We start from the raw sequence: 22,793 nt of genomic DNA, 5'->3' as shown, positions 1-22,793 counted from the left end.
CCCGGCGTACGTGTATCCGGCCAGAGCAAACGTAGTTACAGGCGATTATAATCGCTAATACGGCTGGTTATTCGTGGTCGGAGAATATTAATTTCCGGGATGGTAACGGGTCAAAATATTCCCGGTTAACCGTCTAAAAGCAGTCACGTAAAACCGTTCGTAATCGATATTTACAATGTCAAATGACCCCCCCTGCCTACATCTCGTTTTCTCTCCGCTCTCGTGTATGAAAGCACGTCGAATTTATTCACCAATTACACACCGATAAAACGATCGACACGACAACGTGTAAATTATACTAAATTACTACGTATAAACATCACGAGATAAGCTGCATTATCTTTCTACACTTATCGAGCACCATTTTGAAATTTTATCACGTTAAAGTATGTAGAACACGAGGGCGACACAGTTGTTGATTAAACGAAAGAGGAACGAAGAATTCTTGCGACCAAGCTTGTAAGGTTAACGCAATTAAGAAACTATCACGAGCATTCGTGAAACTATACAAGAGTATTCGAATATCGGGTACGTTTCTATGCGGACGCACGACATTCGTGTGGGTGGTTCGTTATCAGCACAAATTACCTTTGCTCCTACGCGTTTAATTTAGTTCCCAGCGTGCAATAATAATGCTCACATGACGCCCGTAATTGCCCTGGATCGATGATAACGATTCAAGATCAAAATCACAACCTGTCGACTGCGATGGCAGAAAATCGACGAAAACATTGGAACCATGAAAATAAACACATTAATCCCCCGTTGCGCGATCTCTTTTTCAATTCTGAGAATATTTTTTATTTAAATACTGAAAATTTTCAACATTGTCCAAAATAAAATTTATGATTACTAAATTGTATTACTGAACATTTTTTAATTCTGGGAATTAAAATAAGAAGTCATAGACTTCCCTTGGAAAAATGACGATACCCCCTTCCCTAGGCTTTCATGAGTTCCCAGGTTCTCTAATATAAATAAAACAAGGAATCTTCAATTTTTCAGTGTACAGTATCGAGCACGGTGGACCCCCCGTCCCCTAAAAAATTGTATGTAGGCTTCCAAGGATTCCAAGATTTCTGATCTCCTTCGTAAGCACCCTTGAATCCCCGAGTTCTGGGATTTCGGGGTCTCTGGCCCTCACTATAGATCACCCTTTCCCCAAACTTCCGTCTTTACCCTTAGGCGTCTCGGAGGAGACTGATGACATAGGGGAAGGGGGGCCCATATGTATGTATAAGTCTACGTATTCATTTCATTAGATATTTGTGTTATCATTTAAATTTCCATTAATTAAAAATTACATAATTATTTTTCTAAATTACTTTTAATATCAATATCATTAAAATTAATATTTTGAAAATTCCTACTTTCCCTATGATACAATTTTCCCAAGTAAAGTCTACTTTGCTCGATACTGTACAATTTGTAGCGTTTAAACACACATATGAAACTGGTAACGAGAATCAATGTTCGAGGCTGGTGTTAAAAAAATACATTACATCAACGTAACGAGTGAAAAATCATTTCGCAAGCGATCGCGAGTAAACGAAGATTTTTCAAGTATTTAACCAAGACTTATCGTAACAATGTTTACAAAGTATCTTTGTTTAATCAGAATGAAACGTCGAGCATACGATACACGCGCACATCAGGCTACAGAACCAGGTGCGTATCCTCGATGTTATCGAGTCAGAAACACGCCACGCGGCGCCGTAGTGCGTACAATCAGCACAGCTATAAATTACCCGCCGCGTGTACTCTTACGGGTAGATCTTCGACGGCAGAAAAGAAAGGGAATAAGAGAAAAAGAGAAGAAAAAAAAAAAGAAATCGAAAGGTACAAGAAACACGTCAAAGAAACGATAACAAGTTGGCACGAATAAGGAAGTAAAAACTTCCGATTCTCGTTAATCACTGGCTAGAAAAGTAACTTTATATCAGAGAGAATATTAATTATCAGAAAATAGATTTAACCGATGTTGTTCAGAAGTGAGATTCAAATTGATTCGAGGAAATAATTTAAAAGCCCGTAAACTCGGCACAGTTCAAGAATGTGTTTCGACGATCGAGCCAGAGCTCGTTTCTGAACAAGTGGAAACTATAATTAGCCCCATTACTCAATACAAAATGCGTCTCGAAAGTAATTCAAGACCTTGACGAAAATAGGGTCAACTGGCTCTCTCGCGTATTACTCGCCGAAACTTCGATCGAACGTTTAATGAAAAGACATTCCTGCGCGGCGGTCGTTAAAATCAATGCCACTTTACCATCGATTAACATCAATTGCGGCAAACTTAAACGAGACATGAAACTGCAATTGCACGGTTAATTCTACCTTACGTAATGAATGAGAAGGGAATCCATGTCTCGAGATGGAAAAATAAAATGAACGAGCGAAGGACAATTTCTAAAAAGAATATTAACAACGAAGCCCTCAGTTTTAATAAACGGACCAGAGTCAGATTAGTCTGAATTGAGTTCCGTCCCGACCTCGAACGTACACGAAATACGAGCGTGAATAGGAGGGACGGCTTGCAGATTGTACTGAAATTGCGAGTCGCGGGAATTTCCATCGGTATGACCGGCCGACCTCCGCCAGTTTCCCCACCGTTTATACTCTCGTATTCGCAAGGAACGAAAGTTGCTGAGGAGAGGAGGAACATCGGAGACAGAACTCCGAAGAGGAAACGTGAAAATGAGCGAACACTACGAAACGGGGGATAGGGAGAAAGAGGAGAGGAGAGATGTGGTTGCTGGCGTCCACGGTGGATAGAGGCTGGTTTACCGCTGTTTCTGGTTTCCCCGCATCCCATTTACGGGATCGCCCTTCTAGAGGCATCCTCTTCGAGAGAAACATCGAAGGAGCGACTTTATCTCAGACCTTCCCGAGGTAGAGCATCGCGGTAACTAAAGTACCCCGGCCACGTGTACCTCCTCTGCTAGATTGAACCCTGGCCACAATTTATTTCATTCATCATCGGGCGACGACACGGAAAACTTTTTATTAATTTTCTTTTTCTCATATCAGAGAGACAATATATCGGGAAAAATGAGAGACGATTGGAAAATTCGCGATGAAAAATTGATTCGAGTTTTTCTGCTTGTTGATAATGGACGAAAAATTCGACACCCCCCAGGGAGATTTGAACACGCGACCGTCGGTTTCGTAAGCAGTGAGATTAACTGTTACGCTACCGACGTTATGGTGAACAACTTTTTATTTTATTTTATTCTTCTACCCTTTTAGTCATCGATGACATATCATGTAATATTTGTGTACTTATAGATCAAAGAGTTTTTAAAACATGTCCTTAGTTGCCTGTAAGTATAATAATATATCACAAACAAAGTTGAAATTGAATTCTAAATTGAAGTTGTTAACTGATATGCAAATTATTATGCTCATTTTAAAAATTATTGTAAACAACTCATTACCATTGCAATTAACTTATCATTAGCATGAAACGAATATTAATTATTGCACACTCTAAATAACCTTCATTTTTAATTAGTAAGAAATAAATGAAACAGTAAATAATTTGTAAATATCAAAATCCTTATTCAAAAATAATTCATTTATTATTTATCATGGTGCTCGTTCGTAACTGTACAAATACATCCTGTACCCACGATTTCCTTATAAGTACTTCTAAGAATACTAATTAAAATAATAATCAAATCTTTATTCTATAGACTGCGTCGATGATTTCCGTCACCAAAGCCTATCGGTAAACGAAATAGAAATCGATTGGAAAAAGAACTGTATAAAAAAAATACCCAGAATATAAAGAGTTAAAATGAAATTTTTAAAAAAATTGCAATTGCATCACTAGTTTTAACAAGCCACAGTATTTTAACGACGCCGATAAGGAATCGATGAGTCAGAAATATCGTTCCACGAATCGTTGCATTCGAAATGCACTATAAAGCCAACGAGGCGCGACGCTAAAACCCCTAAACAACTATCCCGGAGCGAGCGTGGAGCGCAGAAAATGAGTTCGCGAGAAAGGTACCGGTCGCGTTGTGTCGGTGAAAAATAAAAGTAAAAGATGATCTTGTCGCTAGAGGTGGTTATGCAACTACGCCGTGGAATTAACAGCTTCGACACGGAACGATGCACCTGTATAGCGATTTTCGTGACGTACCGGTGATTTGGCGTGTTTAGCAAACGACTTGACGAGTCATTAAACAGAGGAACACTGGCAATTAATTATCACGTTTGCGTAATCGCCGCTCGACGGCGGCGGAGGTGTGGTTGCGCAACTATCGCTCATTCTGTTCTCTCCTCTCGTCTCTCCTCTCCTGTTAATCTCTCCTCACCCCTTTCGTGAGCCCCCGCTGACCCATCGTTCATCGTCCCCGCGCCACTTCCTTCTCACGTGCCTTTCAGAACCCACCGGCCTAGCCTAATCGTTCGTGCCGGTAACCTTAATTTTTCCACCTTACGCGCCATCCTCGCTGAACGTCGATCCCTCGTTACTTTTTTTTTTCTTTTTCTTTTTTCTTTCCTTCGATCGATCTCCATTGATTTTTCTAACATAAGTACCTAATTTTCCCCTGGAATAGCATGCACAACACACTTGTCGTTGTTTGCCTTACAAACGAGCAGCCGATTCTTCGCTCGATAATAGACGTCGTACATCAACACGCGCAGGTACGAGGTGGAATACGCTTCTATCGAAAGACAACGCTTGCAAATGAGAAGGAAGATTAAATGCCGTGGCGAGAGGCTTTTTAGAAAGCGTAATTACTGTACAGTGGTGGAATGGCATGTTGCAAATGAGAATAACAAGAGGGTATATGAAGACGAATGAAAGCAGAGCGTTTGGATTATGGAGACTCGAAGAAATTTTATTTGAAGTTGAAATGAAAAGTATTTTTCTTCGTTATGTTTAATATTGTTGTTTGAGAATGGTTTCGAAATTCAAGTAATCGATAATAATAGTCGAATGATTATAAAGTTGGAGTGAACAATGGTCATTTGCGCCTGGTTAAACAGCTATCGAAAGCGTCCACGTGGTTAATGACTTGTTTATAACAGTGTTATGCAACTAGGTTTCGAGATTATTTGATAAAGCAGTCATTTACAGTCAATGGTCAATACTCAGTTAGAAATTCAATACACATTCTAACTAATGGTGTACCTAGGATATTTTGGGGGGTGGACCAATTTCCCTAGCTTAATTTCACCTAATAATGTATTATTTAATTATAATGTTTTTGTTAATCTCAATTTTACTCCATTTAATAAGTAGTAAAATTTTGAAATAAACAATGGTGCAAATCTAAAATTCAAATTGCTATTCCACAGGGAAGAAGATATTCGAGCACTATCCTGTGTTTCAACCGGCAAAAAGAAAGGAAATAAAATACAAATGAGAGTGTATCATGAAAATGTAACGTTTAAACGCATTCCGGGTCGTAGAATGAAAACCGCGTATGGGATTATCCTTTACCGTGGTACAATTACAAATTTCATACTGCCACTTAGCGCTATGCAAAGTAAGTATCCGAATGAATATTCAAAAGTGCTCCGGCAAGAATAATTGCAATTCCAAGTGTCTGCGCTGAATCTCGCAGATTGCGACGCAATAGCGTTCATTTAAATAGATTTACATTGAAAATAAACATGCCGAAACATCCATCAAAAGTCGGTCATGTATGAACGCATCGCGAAACACGAAAAGTGCCCGCATTCAATGATTATCTATTTGAATTAAAATTGTAATTGTTATCCGTCAGTGAATATCTCACAGCTGCCCTTTTAAATGTAAATTTACTTAACCCTTTGTATAATAATTCAGGTGTTAACCTAGTCAACTATAAAAATTCTCTGTTGATATTTGCATTCTAAATATATTTTATTACTTCAATTATCTATCATTTCAAGTACAATCTATTATCAATATTTCTAATTAGGTTATCTATCTATTTCTCAATTAGTATTTAATTAGTAAGAAGAAGAATAGATAATAGATTATCTATTACTAGTATTTCTAATTACATAATTAAGAAAATATCTAATCCATAATATGAGGAAACATAAGAGACACAGCATTCAGAGTGTTAAAAAATGAATCAAAATTCTAAAAAAAAAATCAAATAAATCCTGGTAGATCTAATAGTAACTAGACATTTACGACTTGAACGTAAATAGCGGGTGGCAGATAGCAGTTGGACAAAATACAAAAAAAAGATGAACAAACGGAGCAGAGGAGAAAAGAACGTCAATGCTGAACCCTCAAGTTGATACCAGCCAGAGAATACTGGTGAACAAGGGAAGAAGAGAAAGAAGGAGAAAAGAAGGTTAGGGGAACGAAGTCTGAACACCTAGGAGGTATGTACGAGCAGAGAGAACGAAAAGAGACAACAGGCCTGTAGGTATTATAAATCAAGAAGAGGTCTGTAAAGGGAACGTCGGTGGCGAAGGCGAAAGAAGATCGAAGAAGAAACTTGCAATGGAAGGACTAGGGGAAGGTACACGCAGGGGTAAGGGATAAGGGAGGCATGGTCGTACATCACTGGCGGTATTTACGACGTACCATCGTAAATCAATGATCGCACGAACAGCGCGGTTCAACGAAATTCCTGTTCCCTTCCTATATGCTCTCCCTTACCTTTCATCCCCTTCCTTCCGACCATTCCTTCGCTTCCTGTACACCAGCCGATGTGAGAATCTGTCCCGCCATACATCGCCTCGGACGACGGATGCTGAAGTCTAAGAATCTTTGAAGGAATCCTTGCCCCCTACACAACGGGCCAAGATATATCGACGATTTATCCGACAAGACAAAAACAATTTGTCTTGGGTATCAGAATTTTCGAGCGTAAGACGAATTCATCGAACGTGCCTCCTTTCTATCGACGATTTATGCAACTGGTTCTATGGAAGAATTCTGGGGGTCACTTTTGATTCGGCACTTCAGGAAGTCGATACAAATTTTGTTATACATATTTTTAATATTTAGCTTTGTAACTCCGTGCATTACCATTGTAAAATTCAAAAAGTGAAACTTAGGTGTGGTATAATTAAGAGGAAATTGAAATTTAGAGTTACTACTGTTACTAATTCTAAAAACTGGTAATTATATGGAGTACAAGAATTCCCAAATATGATTCTCTCGGTAATATTTTTTCAATATACAAAAGAAATCTGAAATTTCAAATTCTATTAATTCCATAATGCAACAATCAAAGTATTAATATTGACTGAAAATCAAAAGGAGTACCTGACCCTTAATTTAAAAATAAACAAAATTGAAAATTTCCAAGAAAAATTTATGTAAGATATTTTATTATTTTCTTCGTCGATCCCACGTTCAAATAGTGAGAAACTAATCCTAGCATACTCAATTACTAATAAACTCCTAAACCAACAGATTAAACCGTATGGCTTCAACCACCAGCCTTCTCCCACGGTTAACAAGGGGTCTCTTCCTGTTCGTAACATTTGGTAAACAGAAACGACCAGACGCGAAGCACTCGAATCAGTTTCAAGAGAAAATAAAAAAGGAAGAAGACGAAAGGTAAAGAACGAATCAGAGTGTATAACCATGCGCCTCCCAAAGAGAGTTAGGGAGATACGGTCAGTCGGTGTTGCAGACTGCAAAGCATTGTTTGCCGGGTCCCTTTAAACATCATTTAAACCGTGACTCTTGCCAGGCCAGGAAGGATCGTTTTAACGAGGTTTGGGACAGAGCAGGTCAGACCTCCTCTACCAAAGGCACGATTACGCCACGAGGCGATGCCCTTTTGAGTCTTACAGGACACCTCGAGGAATCGACTTCCCTCGTTCCGACACAAAGGTGGATGTATCTCGTCACAGCTGATCCCAGGTGATCCGTATAAAATCACGTTGCGAGATTGTCGGGACCCCGTTGCTCGCCGAGTTATTCTCCCTAGAGGATCCTCACGACCATCTTTTCGCTCGCAAAATACTTTTAGATCGCGTGGATTGATTTTAGAAAACCATTTGCTTCTTTTCTTAATCCTAAGAAAATTAATTCTACCACTTACAATAGATTGTGAAATACACGTACATATGTATATTATTTCTCTTATTGAATAAATTTCCAGAAAATCATTTCATGATTATTATTCAAAATTACTACTGATGATTAAGAGACTCGTCAAGCTCATTAATTAGAAAAATACTATTCCTTTCAATGCTAGCTGAACCCTCCGTTGACAAACTGGGTCTTTTATTTCCAGGTCTGATTTTATATTGTTCTAGGTTTCAAAAAAATTTGGAAAAATTCTGAGATATTTATTAAAGGTTTTAATTTAACATACAAGTGATATTTAAGTGAAATATTTAAACTTTTTTGCAATAAAAATAAAAACTCGTAGGCATATTCTGAGAAATGAAAATTTCGTCTAGAACTCAGTGACCCAGTATGCCTGTGGGGGGGTAGAAAGAAACAAAACTCGTTATTTAATTTCTTTTGCAACCTAATATTTTGATCAGGTAACGAATTAATTGTTATTCGTCGAAGAATTCTCGTGCACTAATTGTCAATATGGAAAAGTTTATCACTAAATGATTTCTAGTCGGTAAAGTGTTCAAAATAGGAGAAAAGCAGAGGAAGGAAAGCAAGGGGACGCGTAACATCTTTGCAGAGACAGCCGTAAAAAAGGCGCGGTGAAAAAGATGAAAGTGACCCTCGAACGGACTTTGAAAAGAACCATAAAAGTACAATGAGGGGTTAGAAGGAAGACGCCTTCGCTTTTCCACGTGCTGCTGGATGACGACAGGAAAGAGGGCGTTCAACGGAGAGCCCAGAAAATTCGTGTTTTTCACTGGAACGTCGGGAAAGATTACAAAGGACAGAAAGGGGACGAAACCTTTCTAATATCTTCAAGATCCACCGAGTATCTTTGCTTAGGTGATGAGACTTTCTCACACTCGTTACGTTCAATACTTTGTTATCGATACAAACGTACATTACTTCTTTATTTCTTTTTCTTTTTTAATGATGGAAAAATACTGTCACCTTCAGGCTTCTCTAGAAAAAATGGTGATTTACCTAATTCTCGCCTTTCCCCATAAGCAACTTCGGGGGGAATGACCATAAATATGGATAGCAGCCTGACCCTACCACTTATTATTATATTTCTTAGTTATATACTAAATTTTACAGTATTTAATAATTAAAAATTATATTATTTTTGTTTCTAAATCACTTCTAATATCAATATCGTCAAAATAAAAATTTTGAGAATTCCTGCTTCCCTATTACCATTTCTCCTAGAGAAGTCTGATATGTTTAGTTTGAAAATTTGAGGGTTGCTCCGATCTCATAATCCGAAGAACCATAAAAAAATTCTGATTTGCATTAATATTATAATTAGAAAATAAAATCAAAGTGATTGGAACAATTATAGCTACTCCATTAAATATAAAATTTTCTGTTAGATTTAAATATAGTATACACTATTCATTGATATGAAATGGAGTATTCTAAAAACATTTAATACAAATTGATAAGCAAAATGCTGAAAACTATTCGAAAGAACCAACTCATCCCCTGGTCCTGTTTTCTCGGTGACTTTTCCTATTAGGGAATATCGCGTGCCGTAGTGTCTCTAACTTTTTATCCTAATTTACTGGTCGCTTTGCTAATCTTATTTGCTCGAACTGGACGCAGTTTAATTCCATTAGCAAAATTAAAGTTCGAGCTGGAGTATTTAACTGCGGATCGATGCTACTAACCCACAAACCATTAAGATAAACCCTGATGGCGAAGTCAATTCTGAATATCGCGATATCAGAGAACTTTCTCTGTCCTACTCGTTTCATTCCTTACAATACGTAATGAATATAACTAATGTACTCGGTGCCATTTTTTCACGATGTATAGAGGGTGTCTTTTAATTACTGATATAAATGGGAAGCATAATTAAAAAATAAGAAATGAAGTTTCGTTATCTTCCATTTCGAATTATTTTCTCTATTCCCGATCATTAAATTATTATTTATAAATAAGCAATAATTTGTTTAAATATTTAAATTTGTCAAAATTTTCATGTTAAATATACATCTAATACAAAAATATTCCTTTATAATGTAACAAATGTTCATTTCAAAATGACAACACAGTAAACAAAATTATCTCTTGAATATATGAACTGTCAACCCTTTCACTACCAACGTGATGCAAATATATGATGAAAAATGGAAAATAAATAAAAAGATATATACCAATTAAAATGTAGAATTAATTGTGAATCACAACAGAATATAAATTTTCCTCAAAAATATTCAGATAAATATCGAACGATTATCTGACAAAATGTTGGATTACATCATGCGCAACAGACCGCCATAGTGAAAGGTTAGGTTTCACAGAATGAAAGAGGTGAAAAGAAAAAAAACGAGACTCACCTGATATAAATGATGACCCCGTTGGTACATATCCTTTTCCATCCACGTGGCACGGTAATCGTTTGTTGCTGCTGTTGCGTAATCACTGCACTACCGTTCATCGTCAGCACCACATTTTGTTGCACGGTATTGTTATTGTTGTTGGAACTGTTGATACGCGGCAGTGGCGGCTGACGCGCAGCCTGCTGCGCGCACGAACCACCGCCGTTAACCGTCGCGGTAGACAAACCGTCGTGTGCCGATTGACTTTGACTTTCAGGACTGCTCAAGCTACTATATGTCGACGATTCACCGGTATCGGATCGAACAGAGTCACAGCTAGCCACACCACTACCACCACTACCAACAACAACAACACTACCGCCACCACTGACACCGACGTTAGACGAGGACGAAGAAAGCGACGAGCCGGCCTGATTATCGTAACCGTCTTGCTGCCGGCTCTTTTCGTCCATATTGACGCGTTGCTCGACACTATCGCCTTGATAAACACTCGCGGACGTTTGCGACGTTTCGTTTCCCTGACGCGCGTACGCGACACAAGCGTCGTCGCTCAGAAGACCGACGCAACTCTCCCCGGCATTATTCCCTTGGACGATTCTACCGGTATTGTTGTAACCGTCTGCCAGTCTCGCTCCGGGAGGATAAATCTCACCGTGAATCCTCGATGAAAACAATTTGTTTGGTACCATTTCACTTCCGTTCACCCTGCCGATCGGTTCTACGTTGTTCGCCGCGAGACTCTCGGTACTGTTAGCATCGTTTTCCAGCGGACTTCGGTTCGTTGGATTTTTATTGTCGCACGTCGACACGGCGCACGTCATCGTCGTGGTTGCGGACGTGCTGATCGCTTGAACCAAATTGGTCTGTCTGTAGAGTAAACCGTTGTTCGAGATGATCGTTCCGTAATCCTCCTCGTCTTCCGCGTTAACCGTGGACAAAGATCGCAGCGTTCGACTCGAGTCCCCATCGGCGGACACATATTCGAGCGGCTTTAGCCGGCAACAGTTGTTAGCCGTGCCTCCAACGACACCGCTGTTATCATTACAGTATATGGCGGTTTTGGCGGGAAACGTCGCCGCCGCCGTCGCCACCTGCGGCGGCAAAATGCCGGCGTACGTCGCCTGCTGCGGAGACTGATAGCCAACTGCGGTAGCGGCAGCAGCAGCGGCGGCGGCATTCTGACCGACCGCCGTCGCGTACGCAAAATTCTCCCCCGAAACGTAGACTAGAACGCTATTTTGTTGAATTCCTTGTGCGTGCTGAGGATGCACTTGTTGTTGCTGCTGCTCTTGATGTTGGTGTTGTTGTTGCTGTTGTTGTTGTTGTGGCTGTTGCTGTTGTTGATAATGATGATGATGATGACCGTGATTCGGGGGAGCAGGGTGCGTGGACGGCTGCTCAGGCTTGCCGGCCATGGTCCAGGTCCAGCAGCGCTGCAAGTAACCCCGACACCGACATCACTGGAACGCAGGTAGAACGCCTACGTGTAGATACCTCAAGGTCTTGCCGCATCCTCCGTAAACGGAAATAATCACGCGCTTGCCACTGCCGAAACCCACCGCGTTCTCTCGGTCGTTCTTCCTGGCCACGCACGCTCACCGATGCTTACAATCACGCAGCTGTCGTGCAGGTTCTCGTTGCTCCTCGACATCCTCGGCTTCACCGCGTAGGGCATGCCAGATGGATAGTTCACCAGCTGTTCTTTCACTCTTAACTATTCTCGTTGAAAATTTTTAAGTTACACATATGCTCGGAAACACTTCCCTCGCAGCTGATCGCCGCCATACGATAACGGTGCTAAGATTTTGAAATTGGAGAATATCCGACGACGACAGACACCAACTATTCACCGGTCAATGCCCGTCTAACCTCTCTTTTCGGATCGATACACTTTATCATGCTAGTAACCTTGTTGATTGTTTGAAATTTTGCTGAATTTGAGATTATAAGAAAAATTTTGATGTTAGCTTTTATTCTTTGAACGGTTGAAAAATGTAAAAAAATAATACAGCGCGTCGAAAACTCTTCGTTTGGTCAATTTATTTTCATTCTGAAACGATGTTTTTATTAACAGCATTAATTCATGTTCCTCTGGAAATGTTTATACCGGTTCACAAATTTCTATCGTAAACGAGCACTGTGCGGTCGAAGAATTACTTATTTCAAGTATATAAATCATATTTGTTTAAATAAATTTGGCGATATTTACAGTAAAATCAATGGTAGAAATAAATTCCTTGAAACTTTTATACCCTGCACCGCTTTGACGGATAACAAGCGAATAACACTGTTTATTAGGAAATTACGCTTCTGCTTTCATTCGCAAGGTCGATTTATAAAGCGACAGCTCACTCGTTTGTCTTGTTCACCAATCCGGTCGCGTCGGAACAACACAATGGGGCCAAGCATTCGACTAACCTAAACTCTTGAACACGCTGTTACTCGTGACGCGTGTAGATTACACTGAAAAATTATCTTGACCGTAAGAAATATCTGAAACGTTACGGATGCCGACGAGCAACGTTTCACTTCGACTTTGGTGATGAAACTTAATACTTATAAAGAAGAATTATTTTAACGTTACAAGAAAGTCAAGTCGTTAAGGTCGTTGTGTCATTGCCACGGTCCCGTCGCGTTATTCGCGGTCGCAGTTCTGATTGCTCCGTTTCACATGTACGCACTTTTCAACGAAGGAACTATGAATGACACACAATTATGTCATCCATAAACCACTGTCACTAAAAAAAATACGATACTCCAAATCTTCGTTCACCCACTACAAAATAAAAACCATCATCTTCAACACTGAATAAATTAAGGTTAATCGTGACCGAGCCACGACTTGCTCGATCGGTAATGGCGCGAATGCACTCTCGGTACAAAAAACACTTTATATTGCCGTAACAATTCGCGTTAAATCGCACGGACGGACGTACGTCGTGTTATGACGCTGTGTCATCGTCACAGCAGCAGTAGCACCACCACCACCACCTCCGCTACCTCCACCACCACCACTAGTATTACCACCACTACCACCGGTCGCGGTTACGAACTCGGGTTAAGTTAACTAACCCTCTTCTCGACTCGAACACCTGCGCGGGCCGCGCTCATCGTTTTCACCGAACCTCACTTCTTGATCGCATTGAAAACGTCGGCTTATTATGTTCTGACTAGCACAGTTGCCTTGCTTTCTTGCACTGATCTCTCGTCGTCTGGCTCGTAATCACTTTCTTGTGTAAAACACTGCCTCGACACAGGCTACTGAACGAAACTCCATTCTGCAGATGCTATGCGTACGCTGTTTTCGCGTAACTGATATTGGAAAAATATGGCTCCCTCCGCATACCCAGAAACCTTTGCGGCATCTCGACGGCTGGCTTTCGGCCACTCTCGTATACGCACATTACAAAAACATCGACCCTCGCTGCGATTATATCGCCATCGTTAGGCTATTCTACGTAACTCAAAGGCACGTTAACATTGTTACCTCTCATGAACGATATTAAATGTACTTAATTCCCGTCTATACATCCACGATGAATTATTACTCTTTTTCGTAAAGAGAAAGAATAAAAACAACATTGATGGAACAATTACTACAGTGTTAAAGAATAAATATTTGTATAGATGTAATTCTGAACTAACATTAGACTAAATTAGAGAAATTAAATAATAAACGAAACAAAAATTTAATCATGACAAAGGATTAAAAGGTCAAGTGCTGTAACAATAAGTATTTTGATATATTTGACATTTTACTTTTTCCAATTTATTTGAGACGATTCAAAAACGTACTAATCAATCACCAATTTATCTATAATAAATAAGATTATAATACGCGTCTATTTAAATTTGCTATAGTAATTGCGGACGAGTACATGACCTTATATACAGTAAATTATGTGAATGTTCGAAGGCGTATTTAATTTAATGCAGAGACGATTCATTAAAATGGACATTTGTTCACGCGCATTACTGATTTAGTAGAGAAATGAACAGGCGAAATATGTTTCATTTAGAAATGTTATACAAAAACCAGCTTTCTGCTAACGTTAGTAAATAGAATTTTAAGAAAATCAATCATACTTTCAGTTCCAGTATCGTAATTATAATCAAATATTGGAACGTTTTTTTTTTTTTTTTATTACACAAATGATATTTGCAAATACGCGCAGTAGTTCACTCACACATACAGGAACCTGTGATTTCTTTTAATAATATTGACTAACAAAGTATCTTTTTAGCGTAGTCATATGCCAGTGATAAATACCTAAATAAACTGAACATTACATGTAATGGAATAATGTGTCTCACTAAAAAAAAAAGCGGATTTCGAAGTTTGTAATTAATATTACGAAAAATGTTATACTATTTATTTCTATTACATTAGTACGTTCATCACATTTCATACTACTTCCATGACCATCAACGTTACTTGTGTAAACATTGAATTAAATTAAGAAAAAAAATGTAATCAAATGCTGAATAATTTAAAAAAACATCAGGTTAGCCAAAATACAAATAATGTACTAATTTCACTCGACTGTCTAACTGTATTTCTAGCATTCGGATATGCGCGTGTCAGTGTTGAAAAATTGCTAATTATAAAGAAATAAAATCACAAATAGACGAAGTTAATTAGAATGTTTAGCATTACAGGATACAATTGATTATGTTTTCTGTTCACTACTAACGTTACACGATGTTGCATTAGATGCTGAGTAAATTCATCATTTTCTTATCACTGTGTTTAATGATAAGTACATTTTTTGTTTCAATACTTTTCTACAGCAAGCAATGAATTAATTGTAATCAGTTTACTCGTTTCCACCAGAATTTATAGTTCAACTCAGGAATGATGATAAATATATCATCAACGGTACTAGCAACGGTCTCCTATACGATTCAGTATCCGCGTTGTAATCTTTGCATTAGAGTCGTTGGTGATTCCATAAGTATGGTTCTTCACAGTGGTGCACATGTCTAAACGTTTCAGGTTCTTTTCGTTCATCTTGAAGAACTTTTTATATGCCCGCATTTTTTCGTTCTTCTCTTAATACATACGATCAGAATCGAGCGAATGGGATAGAAGTTAAAAATGAAAGAATGACCATATTTATTGTAAAATTGATGTAATCATTTTAATGTGTGGCACATTGGACTCGTGAAGGACCACTTTCGTCTTCTTCGTATGCTTGCCGCTGATCTCTTCGCCTAGCTTCCTGTTCCGGATCCAGATCCGTAAGCTGACACTCTTCCGCACCTTCTGGAATAATAACCTCTTCTCTCGGAGGTAGACATTGTTCAAGCGTCGGAATAACAGCAGCGTCTATAGTTTTTGGGAAATCCACTACGAATTGAATTATAAGTCTGCCATGTGTAAAGGGATCTTTGTAAACCGGCATTCCCTCATTCAAAATACACTTAAAGTCTCCGTGTTTTATAACTTGTCCTGGATATGATGTTATTACTAAATCTCTTCCATCTAAAGTACGTATAACTTTCTGGAACCCGCATAGGGCTTCCACGAGTTCTAGATGCATCCTCATGATTAAATCGTTGCGTGTACGCCTGAAATGATATATCGGTAAACATGTAATTAACGTAAAAATAATATAGTACCATTCAATTACAATGACTAAAATACTAACTTAAAGACTTCATGTTCCTTCTCTTCGAGAAGAATAACGATGTCTCCTGGTTCATAGTCCGGTTCTTGATCACCTTCTCCGCTGAAAATAATCTTCTGTCCATCTACCATTCCTGGATCAACATGAACTTCCAAAATCTTCCTCTCCCTTATTGTTTTCTTGCCACCACATTGTTTACAACGGTCACGTGGGTTTATACGTTCTCCTTGACCTTTACAATCTGCACACATAGTCTGCATATGCTGCAGCATTCCTGGTCCCAACTGATGCACCTGAACTTGTAGACCTGACCCATGACACGTAGAACACTGTTCTACAGAACCTTTCTTTCCACCAATACCTAACAAAAAGATGAAACTATATTTCTTGTTCTTACATAAATATTGTTAACAGATCGAGTTCAACGATACAAACCTTCACATTTATCACAAATAACGTTCTTTTGTAAAGCTAACTTGCGAACAGTGCCCTTGTACAGCTCCTCCAGTGAAACAGATAATTGATGTATAACATCTTGACCTTTGCGTTCTCTCCTTCGATTACCTCTTCCGAAACCGCCGCCAAAGAACATATCGAAGATATCCATAGGCGAGGAGAATACATTGCCGCCGCCACCACCTTCTTTCAAAGCTTGTTCTCCACCTTGATCATAAATTCTTCTCTTCTCAGGGTTCGATAATACTTCATACGATTGCGAAATTTGTTTAAACTGTAATCAAAACGAAGTTTAGCAAAATAATCTTCATAATAATTAATTAATACATTATGTTGTCAATGATTAAATACTACTAACTCTTTCTCCTTCATTGGGATTTTTGTCAGGGTGAAACTTGAGGGCAAGCTTCCTGTAAGCTTTCTTCAAATCTTCTTGTGTGCATCCAGGCTTCACACCAAGGACATCGTAGTATGTTGTCTCTTTCACCATTTTCACTTATGTGTTCCTTACCAACTGTGCTGATGTAATTACACTAGCTTTGTTTCTGCTAATAACAAAACAAAACTAAAATATTATTTCAATTTTACTACATGTACTATAATTTTATTACAAATTAGAGTTTTTACATATTATACTGATAGTTTCTTAAAATTAGTAGAATTATTAATGATTTCATATTTCATTTTAATTACAATAAACCTTTCAGTACTTTAATAATCATTTCTGATGTAAACACAAAACATATATACATTTAAAATAAACATTATATATTAATTACATTATACCTAAATGGATTAGAACTATATACCTAGTAGCTAGAAAATATTATACCTATATTACATAGTGTTTCAATTTGTAAACAAAACTATATGCTATATTTTAATATATGTACAAATGTAACATTTTATTTAAAACAAAATAAAATCCTAAGAACTCTGCAAAAGATAAATTATTCTCTAAGAAACATCAATAATTTTATATTTAAAACAAAATGTTTACTTTGCATTAGTGATCAAATCTTCTTCCTAGAAAAACATTAATGGAAATGAAAATTCAAATGCATTACAAAAGGCATTGATTATCATTCAATTTAGGAATTCATGAAACACATCACGAATCTATTGTATATATAGCATGATTTAAAACTCATTCAATATATTAATAATTCAATACAAAATGTAGCATTAAACTGCAAAATAAATATGTGCATCTTGTATTATAAAAAATACTTTTCTATCATTTACGTTGCTCGTAGATATTAAAATATTGCAAATATATAAGCAAATTATAACGCAATTTGAGAACGGAACTGTTTTGTTCCGACCTTGAACTTCAAATACTTCCCATTTTAATTATATAACACAATTAACATATGTATATCCATAAAATTTTTTTTAAATGTTTAAAAATTCAATCTTTACAAACAAATTTAAGTTGAATCAAAATATTTTCATCAATACGTATTAGACTCGGAGTAATTTCAGCTGCAGGGTCTCGATACTCAAGTAAATTGTATCCATGTGCGTCTTTGGTTTCAAAATGGCGGCGACATTCACTTTAAGTCGATGAAATATAATTAATTGACATAAAAAAGGAAATTAAATTCTGATTTCAACGTATCGTACTGTTCCACCGTGGCATGAACAAAGAACACCACACTTTCTAGATCTTTCTGCTAACCCGTATACATATACACACATACATATATATTTACGGAAGACATGGACTGCCGGTTGAAGATCAGACAAAAAGACAAATATTAAAATGATAATTTTATAAGGTGAGAAGATCGATATCAGTACATAATTTAAACTGTGCAAGTAAAAATGAAAGCTATGAATACAAGTTAATACATTTTAACTGACAGATATATTTGGCAACTTCAACCACGTTTTGTACTGACATGAGTAGGGCAATAGGAACATCCACCATTTTTCAACGTAAAGTGCGAGTCATGGACGAGCGCAGCGTATATGATAAAATTCATTGAGGCATATTTCGTAATATACAATATGCTTAAGTGTACTTAGATCTACTATTCAACCTTCAAAAGACTACTTCAAGTTTAATAATCATTGAGGCAACTTTAAAATCGTGATGATATTCTTCAATATCTTTAACTATTCTGCTATAATTTGTTTTTGCATATTTAACGTACTGAAAATTCGTATTTCGAGAAATATTTCAATAGCTTGTAATCGATCGCATGATTCAAAAGCGAAAATTCTAGCCATCTGCGCATATTTTTTACAAGTCTTCAATTCGTAATGATTAGCATCCGATCTTACCTGTATCAGCAGAAAGTTGCTCGTGGAAAATATCCGTGCGTCAAGAACGCTCGTCTCACTCCACGTAATAGTATTTGACGAACTATTGCAAGCGCATAGAACTCCCACCAATATTACTGTTCGTATCCGTTCTCGAAACTTCCTAGAAGAGTAATGGACGTTACTCTAAAGAGAACCAATCAGATAGACTGAAAAGTGCAAACAGCGCCAAATATAATTACGGTCTTCCTGAGAATTTCTAAAATGAATACGCCTGTATTCTGTCGATAACGTTGTAAAACATTTATTTTTATCGTAAAATAATAGTTTATCAGGAAATTAATTACAATTTTTATGTATTCTAACTCAATACGAGTTGGTGAAACTATTTATATTAATAATAAGAGTTGTAAATGAAAATAAATCTGTATTTCAAAAAAATACATATATGCTAACAAATTTTTAAATGTTACTTTGCAATAATTAACACTATTTCCAAGTAATATAAACGTATTTTAAACGTTTTTTAAACGATTTTAATGATTTTACGGTAAACGATCCTAAAATCCCTAAATTGTAGGGAACAAGAATAGGTTTAAAATTGTAATCATTTTACATTCACTTAGATGTTCAATTCTGTTAAATAATATCTTATATTTACTCAGATTATATAAACTGCATTATATAACTGAAATGCAATTGAGAAAGGTATAAAAATTGTTACTATTTAGTTATTGTATTGAACTGTTGTGAATGTGTTCGATCACAGATAGCGCAACACGCTTCCGCATCCGTCCTTTTGCTGGCGGTACACTAATCAAGCAAAATGGTATGTAATTTATATCGCAAAATTATTTGTTAATCATTGAAAAAAGTTAATATTATTGGTTTATAAACTTATTAATAGTACATTACTATCTACTTTTTATAAATATAATTCACAAATACCATTTCTATTAGTACTTAACATGCACATGATTATAATGTGGATATATCTATCCAGAATACAAATGTTATTGATAAATAAAATGAAAATAAAAATATAAATGAAAATATGTAGTTTAACTACGTTAATGAACTCTTAAAGAAAACTATTTTTTACATTTATTTATTCGTTACAGTTGAAAATAATGAAACTGTAACAAAAATAGTATTAAACAAAATATAACCTTATAATATGGTTCTATTTTACAGACGGAAGGCGCGGTGACGATTAGAACCAGGAAGTTTATGAGCAATCGGCTATTATGCCGAAAACAAATGGTAAGTATTTGTATATATAAATTTTATTTTTATTCCCCGAAGATAGTAATTTCTGCTATTACATGGCGTTAAGTTCGAGTAGTAGTTAGCTAATGGTTATCATAAATTCTTTAATTATAAAGCAATGCGTTTATTTTATAGGTTGTAGATGTTTTCCACCCGGGCCATCCGTCGGTCCGTAAAACAGAAATACGGGAAAAGCTTGCCAAAATGTACAAAGTTACACCAGATGTAGTCTTTGTATTTGGTTTTCAAACAAACTTTGGGGGTGGCAAATCAACTGGATTTGCGTTGGTTTATGATACATTAGACTTTGCGAAAAAATTCGAACCTAAGTACAGGTTAGCCAGGCATGGACTATATGAGAAACAGAAGCAAACAAGGAAACAGCGTAAAGAACGTAAGAACAGGATGAAGAAAGTTAGGGGTACAAAGAAGAGTAAAGTAGGAGCTGCATCTAAAAAGGTAAGATTGTCTTAGTTCTGTTATTTTAATTATGAGCTACATTATTTATGAACAAAAAGATGAAAGTTTCTTATATTTGTACATTTATTTAATTTTTCTTTATAAATGATAAATTGGTGATGGAGTATGTATTGTACATTCATTTGGTAATGGGTTCTTTATTTACTTTTTTTTTATTCTAATATGCATCATTGCGCTATAATTTTTAACAAGGAATCATTCATTTAGGTCATTTAAAGCATTTTATTTATGTTTATGCTTCTAAAGTGGAAGCATACATATTTTATATCTTTTTATTAACAACTACATTTATTCTCTTAAATTATTTTATGCACCTGTAATATATGTAATGTGAATTACTTTCAACCAATTGGAATCATTTTTTAATTGCAACATTTTAAATATATTTGATAAATAAATGAAATATAGTTTTGCTTATTTTTATTAAAAATTAGATTACTACACATTATGTATATTTCAGTCAACGTATTAACCCTCGGATTGCGGAGCAGAACGTATGATTTAGAGTTTTTGATCCTAATCTTAATCTGGAATTTGTTTACATTTTCATCTTATAGGTATTATACTGTTTCGTTAAATAAAATTTTTACGATGTATGAAAGTCTTTCATTTGGTTATTTGAATGTCTAATTTTAATCAACGCATCGGTGTGCACTTTTCATAGATGCGGGTCACGATTAACCCGACCACCGCCGCTCGAGGGTTAACGTCTTAAAGTAGTTTTAAACTTTAAGCATATCCAGTTTATTGCATTCAGTTTCAAATCTTATGTTTCGATATTTATCGTTCAGTTAAATAAACCTCTTTTACAATGATAAACAGAGGCTCCACTGTGCATTTTATTATTTTACAATTACATGCCATATTATTATTATACTTTGTTTTATGGATAAAAACAAGTTTAGTATTTTTAGGGTATACGATTACTTTGCAATTCTTTAAATTGTTGACTGGATATGTGAATGATCAGATTTATCATTTCTTATATAATTTAAAGCTTATAATAAAATTATATGCGTATATAATACATATAAAATACATTTGATGTTTAAAACATATTAAATATATTTTATATGTATGTAAAATACATATAATTTTTGCATGCCTTTCAGTGGTATACGCTTATTATTTACATTCTAGGGAAGGAAGTAGTCAAATGCTCATCATTTGCACTACAAGCTTCAAGAGGGAACTTAATTATGATGCTCATACATGGTCAGCATGCAAACTTCTAAGTTTCAGTCTCCCCACTTTCATATTGTTTTATTGCTTCTATTTTCTTAATACTTTTGCATTGTGGTGCTTATAGAATATAAAATATAATTACACATTTTTAGTATATATTTTATCATATTAATTATTATAGCATACATTTAGTTCATTTTCAATAGGTTCTTAGTTGCATGTAGTATTTATTTTATATTACATACACATACATATACCGCAGTTCACCAGAGTGCATAACTCCGAAAAGACCAATTTTCGTTCTTTGCGCATCTCCAGTACGCATCTTCGCCCTGATTGGCGATACCCCCAAACGAAGTGTAAAGCGATTAGCAGAGAGCTTGCTGCGTTCCCCCACCATCTTCCAACCTGCGCGTCGCAGTTATGGACTCTGGTGAACTGCGGTATACATAGTATACTTTTGTGTTATAATTTTACAAGGTATCTTAGTATAAAAAATGTATCATATAAAAAAACATTAAAATTAATTATTTGCATCAGTTTTATAGTTACTTCAACATAACATGTGGACAAGATATTATACATAAATAATAGTGTGTTTATTATTAGGGAATAATATATAAGAAGAAAGTGTGTTGTGGTTGAAGATAAACAATATCAGTGCACTTTGTTACATATCACAATTTTTTTTTTCTTTGTTTGTTTTCAAAGTTGTGTATCGTTATTCGTCATCATTTTGGGTTTCATGATTTTAGTAGAAATAGAAGACTTGTGCATGTAGGGTGTAACACTGATTAATATTAAGAGATAAAACTTCTACTAATATTTTTGTTTCTTTTTGTTTTTGCTTTACAGTAAAATGAAAAGACATCATGAAGACCACGCTTTGTTCAACACGGACGTAAAAATTATTATAATAATTTATAACTTTAGGATGATTATGATAAATTTTACGGAATAAACGTGTATTCTTCTTGATGAAAAAAAAATCCACTGCTGTACCTTTTTTTTTACGCCTTATTGCTGATATATTATGTATCTATAAAGGTTCATTGCAATAACAATGTATGCATTTGTAAACACGAGTATTTTAATTGTGAAAATGTTTATTTTGAT

General features: G+C 36.2%; 3 protein-coding genes across 9 annotated transcripts in view; 1 reads left to right on the top strand and 2 right to left on the bottom strand.

Annotated features, from left to right (window-relative positions):
- The window catches only part of LOC114872008 (mucin-19-like), a 263,340-nt gene extending 249,553 nt beyond the window's left edge, over nucleotides 1-13,787 (bottom strand). For 2 of the 4 annotated variants that reach the window (XM_046285261.1, XM_046285262.1), the window contains exon 1: nucleotides 10,387-13,785. In XM_046285261.1, coding sequence (XP_046141217.1) covers nucleotides 10,387-11,804 — 1,418 coding nt within the window. In that variant the 5' untranslated portion in view covers nucleotides 11,805-13,785. Of the gene's footprint in view, nucleotides 1-10,386 lie in introns of all 4 variants that reach the window. The other 2 variants (XM_046285260.1, XM_046285263.1) reach the window with 2 other exon arrangements.
- Nucleotides 13,788-14,135: 348 nt separating this feature from the next.
- On the bottom strand, nucleotides 14,136-18,936 carry LOC114871455 (dnaJ homolog subfamily A member 1). Of its 3 annotated transcripts, none has more exons than XM_046285124.1 (5): nucleotides 18,765-18,936; nucleotides 16,834-17,040; nucleotides 16,455-16,749; nucleotides 16,041-16,380; nucleotides 14,136-15,960 (listed from the first exon to the last, which is right to left on the bottom strand). In XM_046285124.1, the coding sequence occupies exons 2-5, from the start codon at nucleotides 16,963-16,965 to the stop codon at nucleotides 15,531-15,533; spliced, it is 1,197 nt and encodes a 398-aa protein (XP_046141080.1). In that variant the 5' UTR covers nucleotides 16,966-17,040; nucleotides 18,765-18,936; the 3' UTR covers nucleotides 14,136-15,530. The 3 variants fall into 3 exon arrangements, with proteins under 3 accessions (XP_046141080.1, XP_029033210.1, XP_029033220.1); XM_029177377.2 differs by having other exon boundaries at nucleotides 16,834-17,023; XM_029177387.2 differs by having other exon boundaries at nucleotides 16,834-17,020.
- Nucleotides 18,937-19,473: 537 nt separating this feature from the next.
- Nucleotides 19,474-22,757, top strand: LOC114871083 (40S ribosomal protein S24). Of its 2 annotated transcripts, XR_003788492.2 has the most exons (5): nucleotides 19,474-19,572; nucleotides 19,938-20,006; nucleotides 20,148-20,471; nucleotides 21,633-21,707; nucleotides 22,533-22,757. XR_003788492.2 is itself a non-coding variant. In XM_029176550.2 (4 exons), the coding sequence occupies exons 1-4, from the start codon at nucleotides 19,570-19,572 to the stop codon at nucleotides 22,533-22,535; spliced, it is 399 nt and encodes a 132-aa protein (XP_029032383.1). In that variant the 5' UTR covers nucleotides 19,475-19,569; the 3' UTR covers nucleotides 22,536-22,757. The 2 variants fall into 2 exon arrangements, 1 of the variants encoding a protein (XP_029032383.1); XM_029176550.2 differs by lacking the exon at nucleotides 21,633-21,707 and having other exon boundaries at nucleotides 19,475-19,572.
- Nucleotides 22,758-22,793: the final 36 nt, after the last annotated feature.

Source organism: Osmia bicornis, chromosome 3 (genome assembly GCF_907164935.1).
Source record: "Osmia bicornis bicornis chromosome 3, iOsmBic2.1, whole genome shotgun sequence".
Taxonomy (NCBI): Eukaryota; Metazoa; Arthropoda; class Insecta; order Hymenoptera; family Megachilidae; genus Osmia; species Osmia bicornis.
The sequence above is the reverse complement of the archived record's forward strand: the minus strand, read 5'-3'. Positions and strand labels throughout refer to the sequence as shown.

What these genes read in the sequence shown, in the direction of transcription:
- LOC114871455 (XM_046285124.1), bottom strand. Translation starts at nt 16,965, where the DNA reads ATGGTGAAAGAGACAACATACTACGATGTCCTTGGTGTGAAGCCTGGA. An exon ending in ATCCCAATGAAGGAGAAAGA is followed by an intron (nt 16,750 to 16,833) that starts GTTAGTAGTATT and finishes TTTTGATTACAG; the next exon opens with TTTAAACAAATTTCGCAATC. An exon ending in TATTTGTGATAAATGTGAAG is followed by an intron (nt 16,381 to 16,454) that starts GTTTGTATCGTT and finishes TCTTTTTGTTAG; the next exon opens with GTATTGGTGGAAAGAAAGGT.
- LOC114871083 (XM_029176550.2), top strand. An exon ending in TATTATGCCGAAAACAAATG is followed by an intron (nt 20,007 to 20,147) that starts GTAAGTATTTGT and finishes TTTATTTTATAG; the next exon opens with GTTGTAGATGTTTTCCACCC.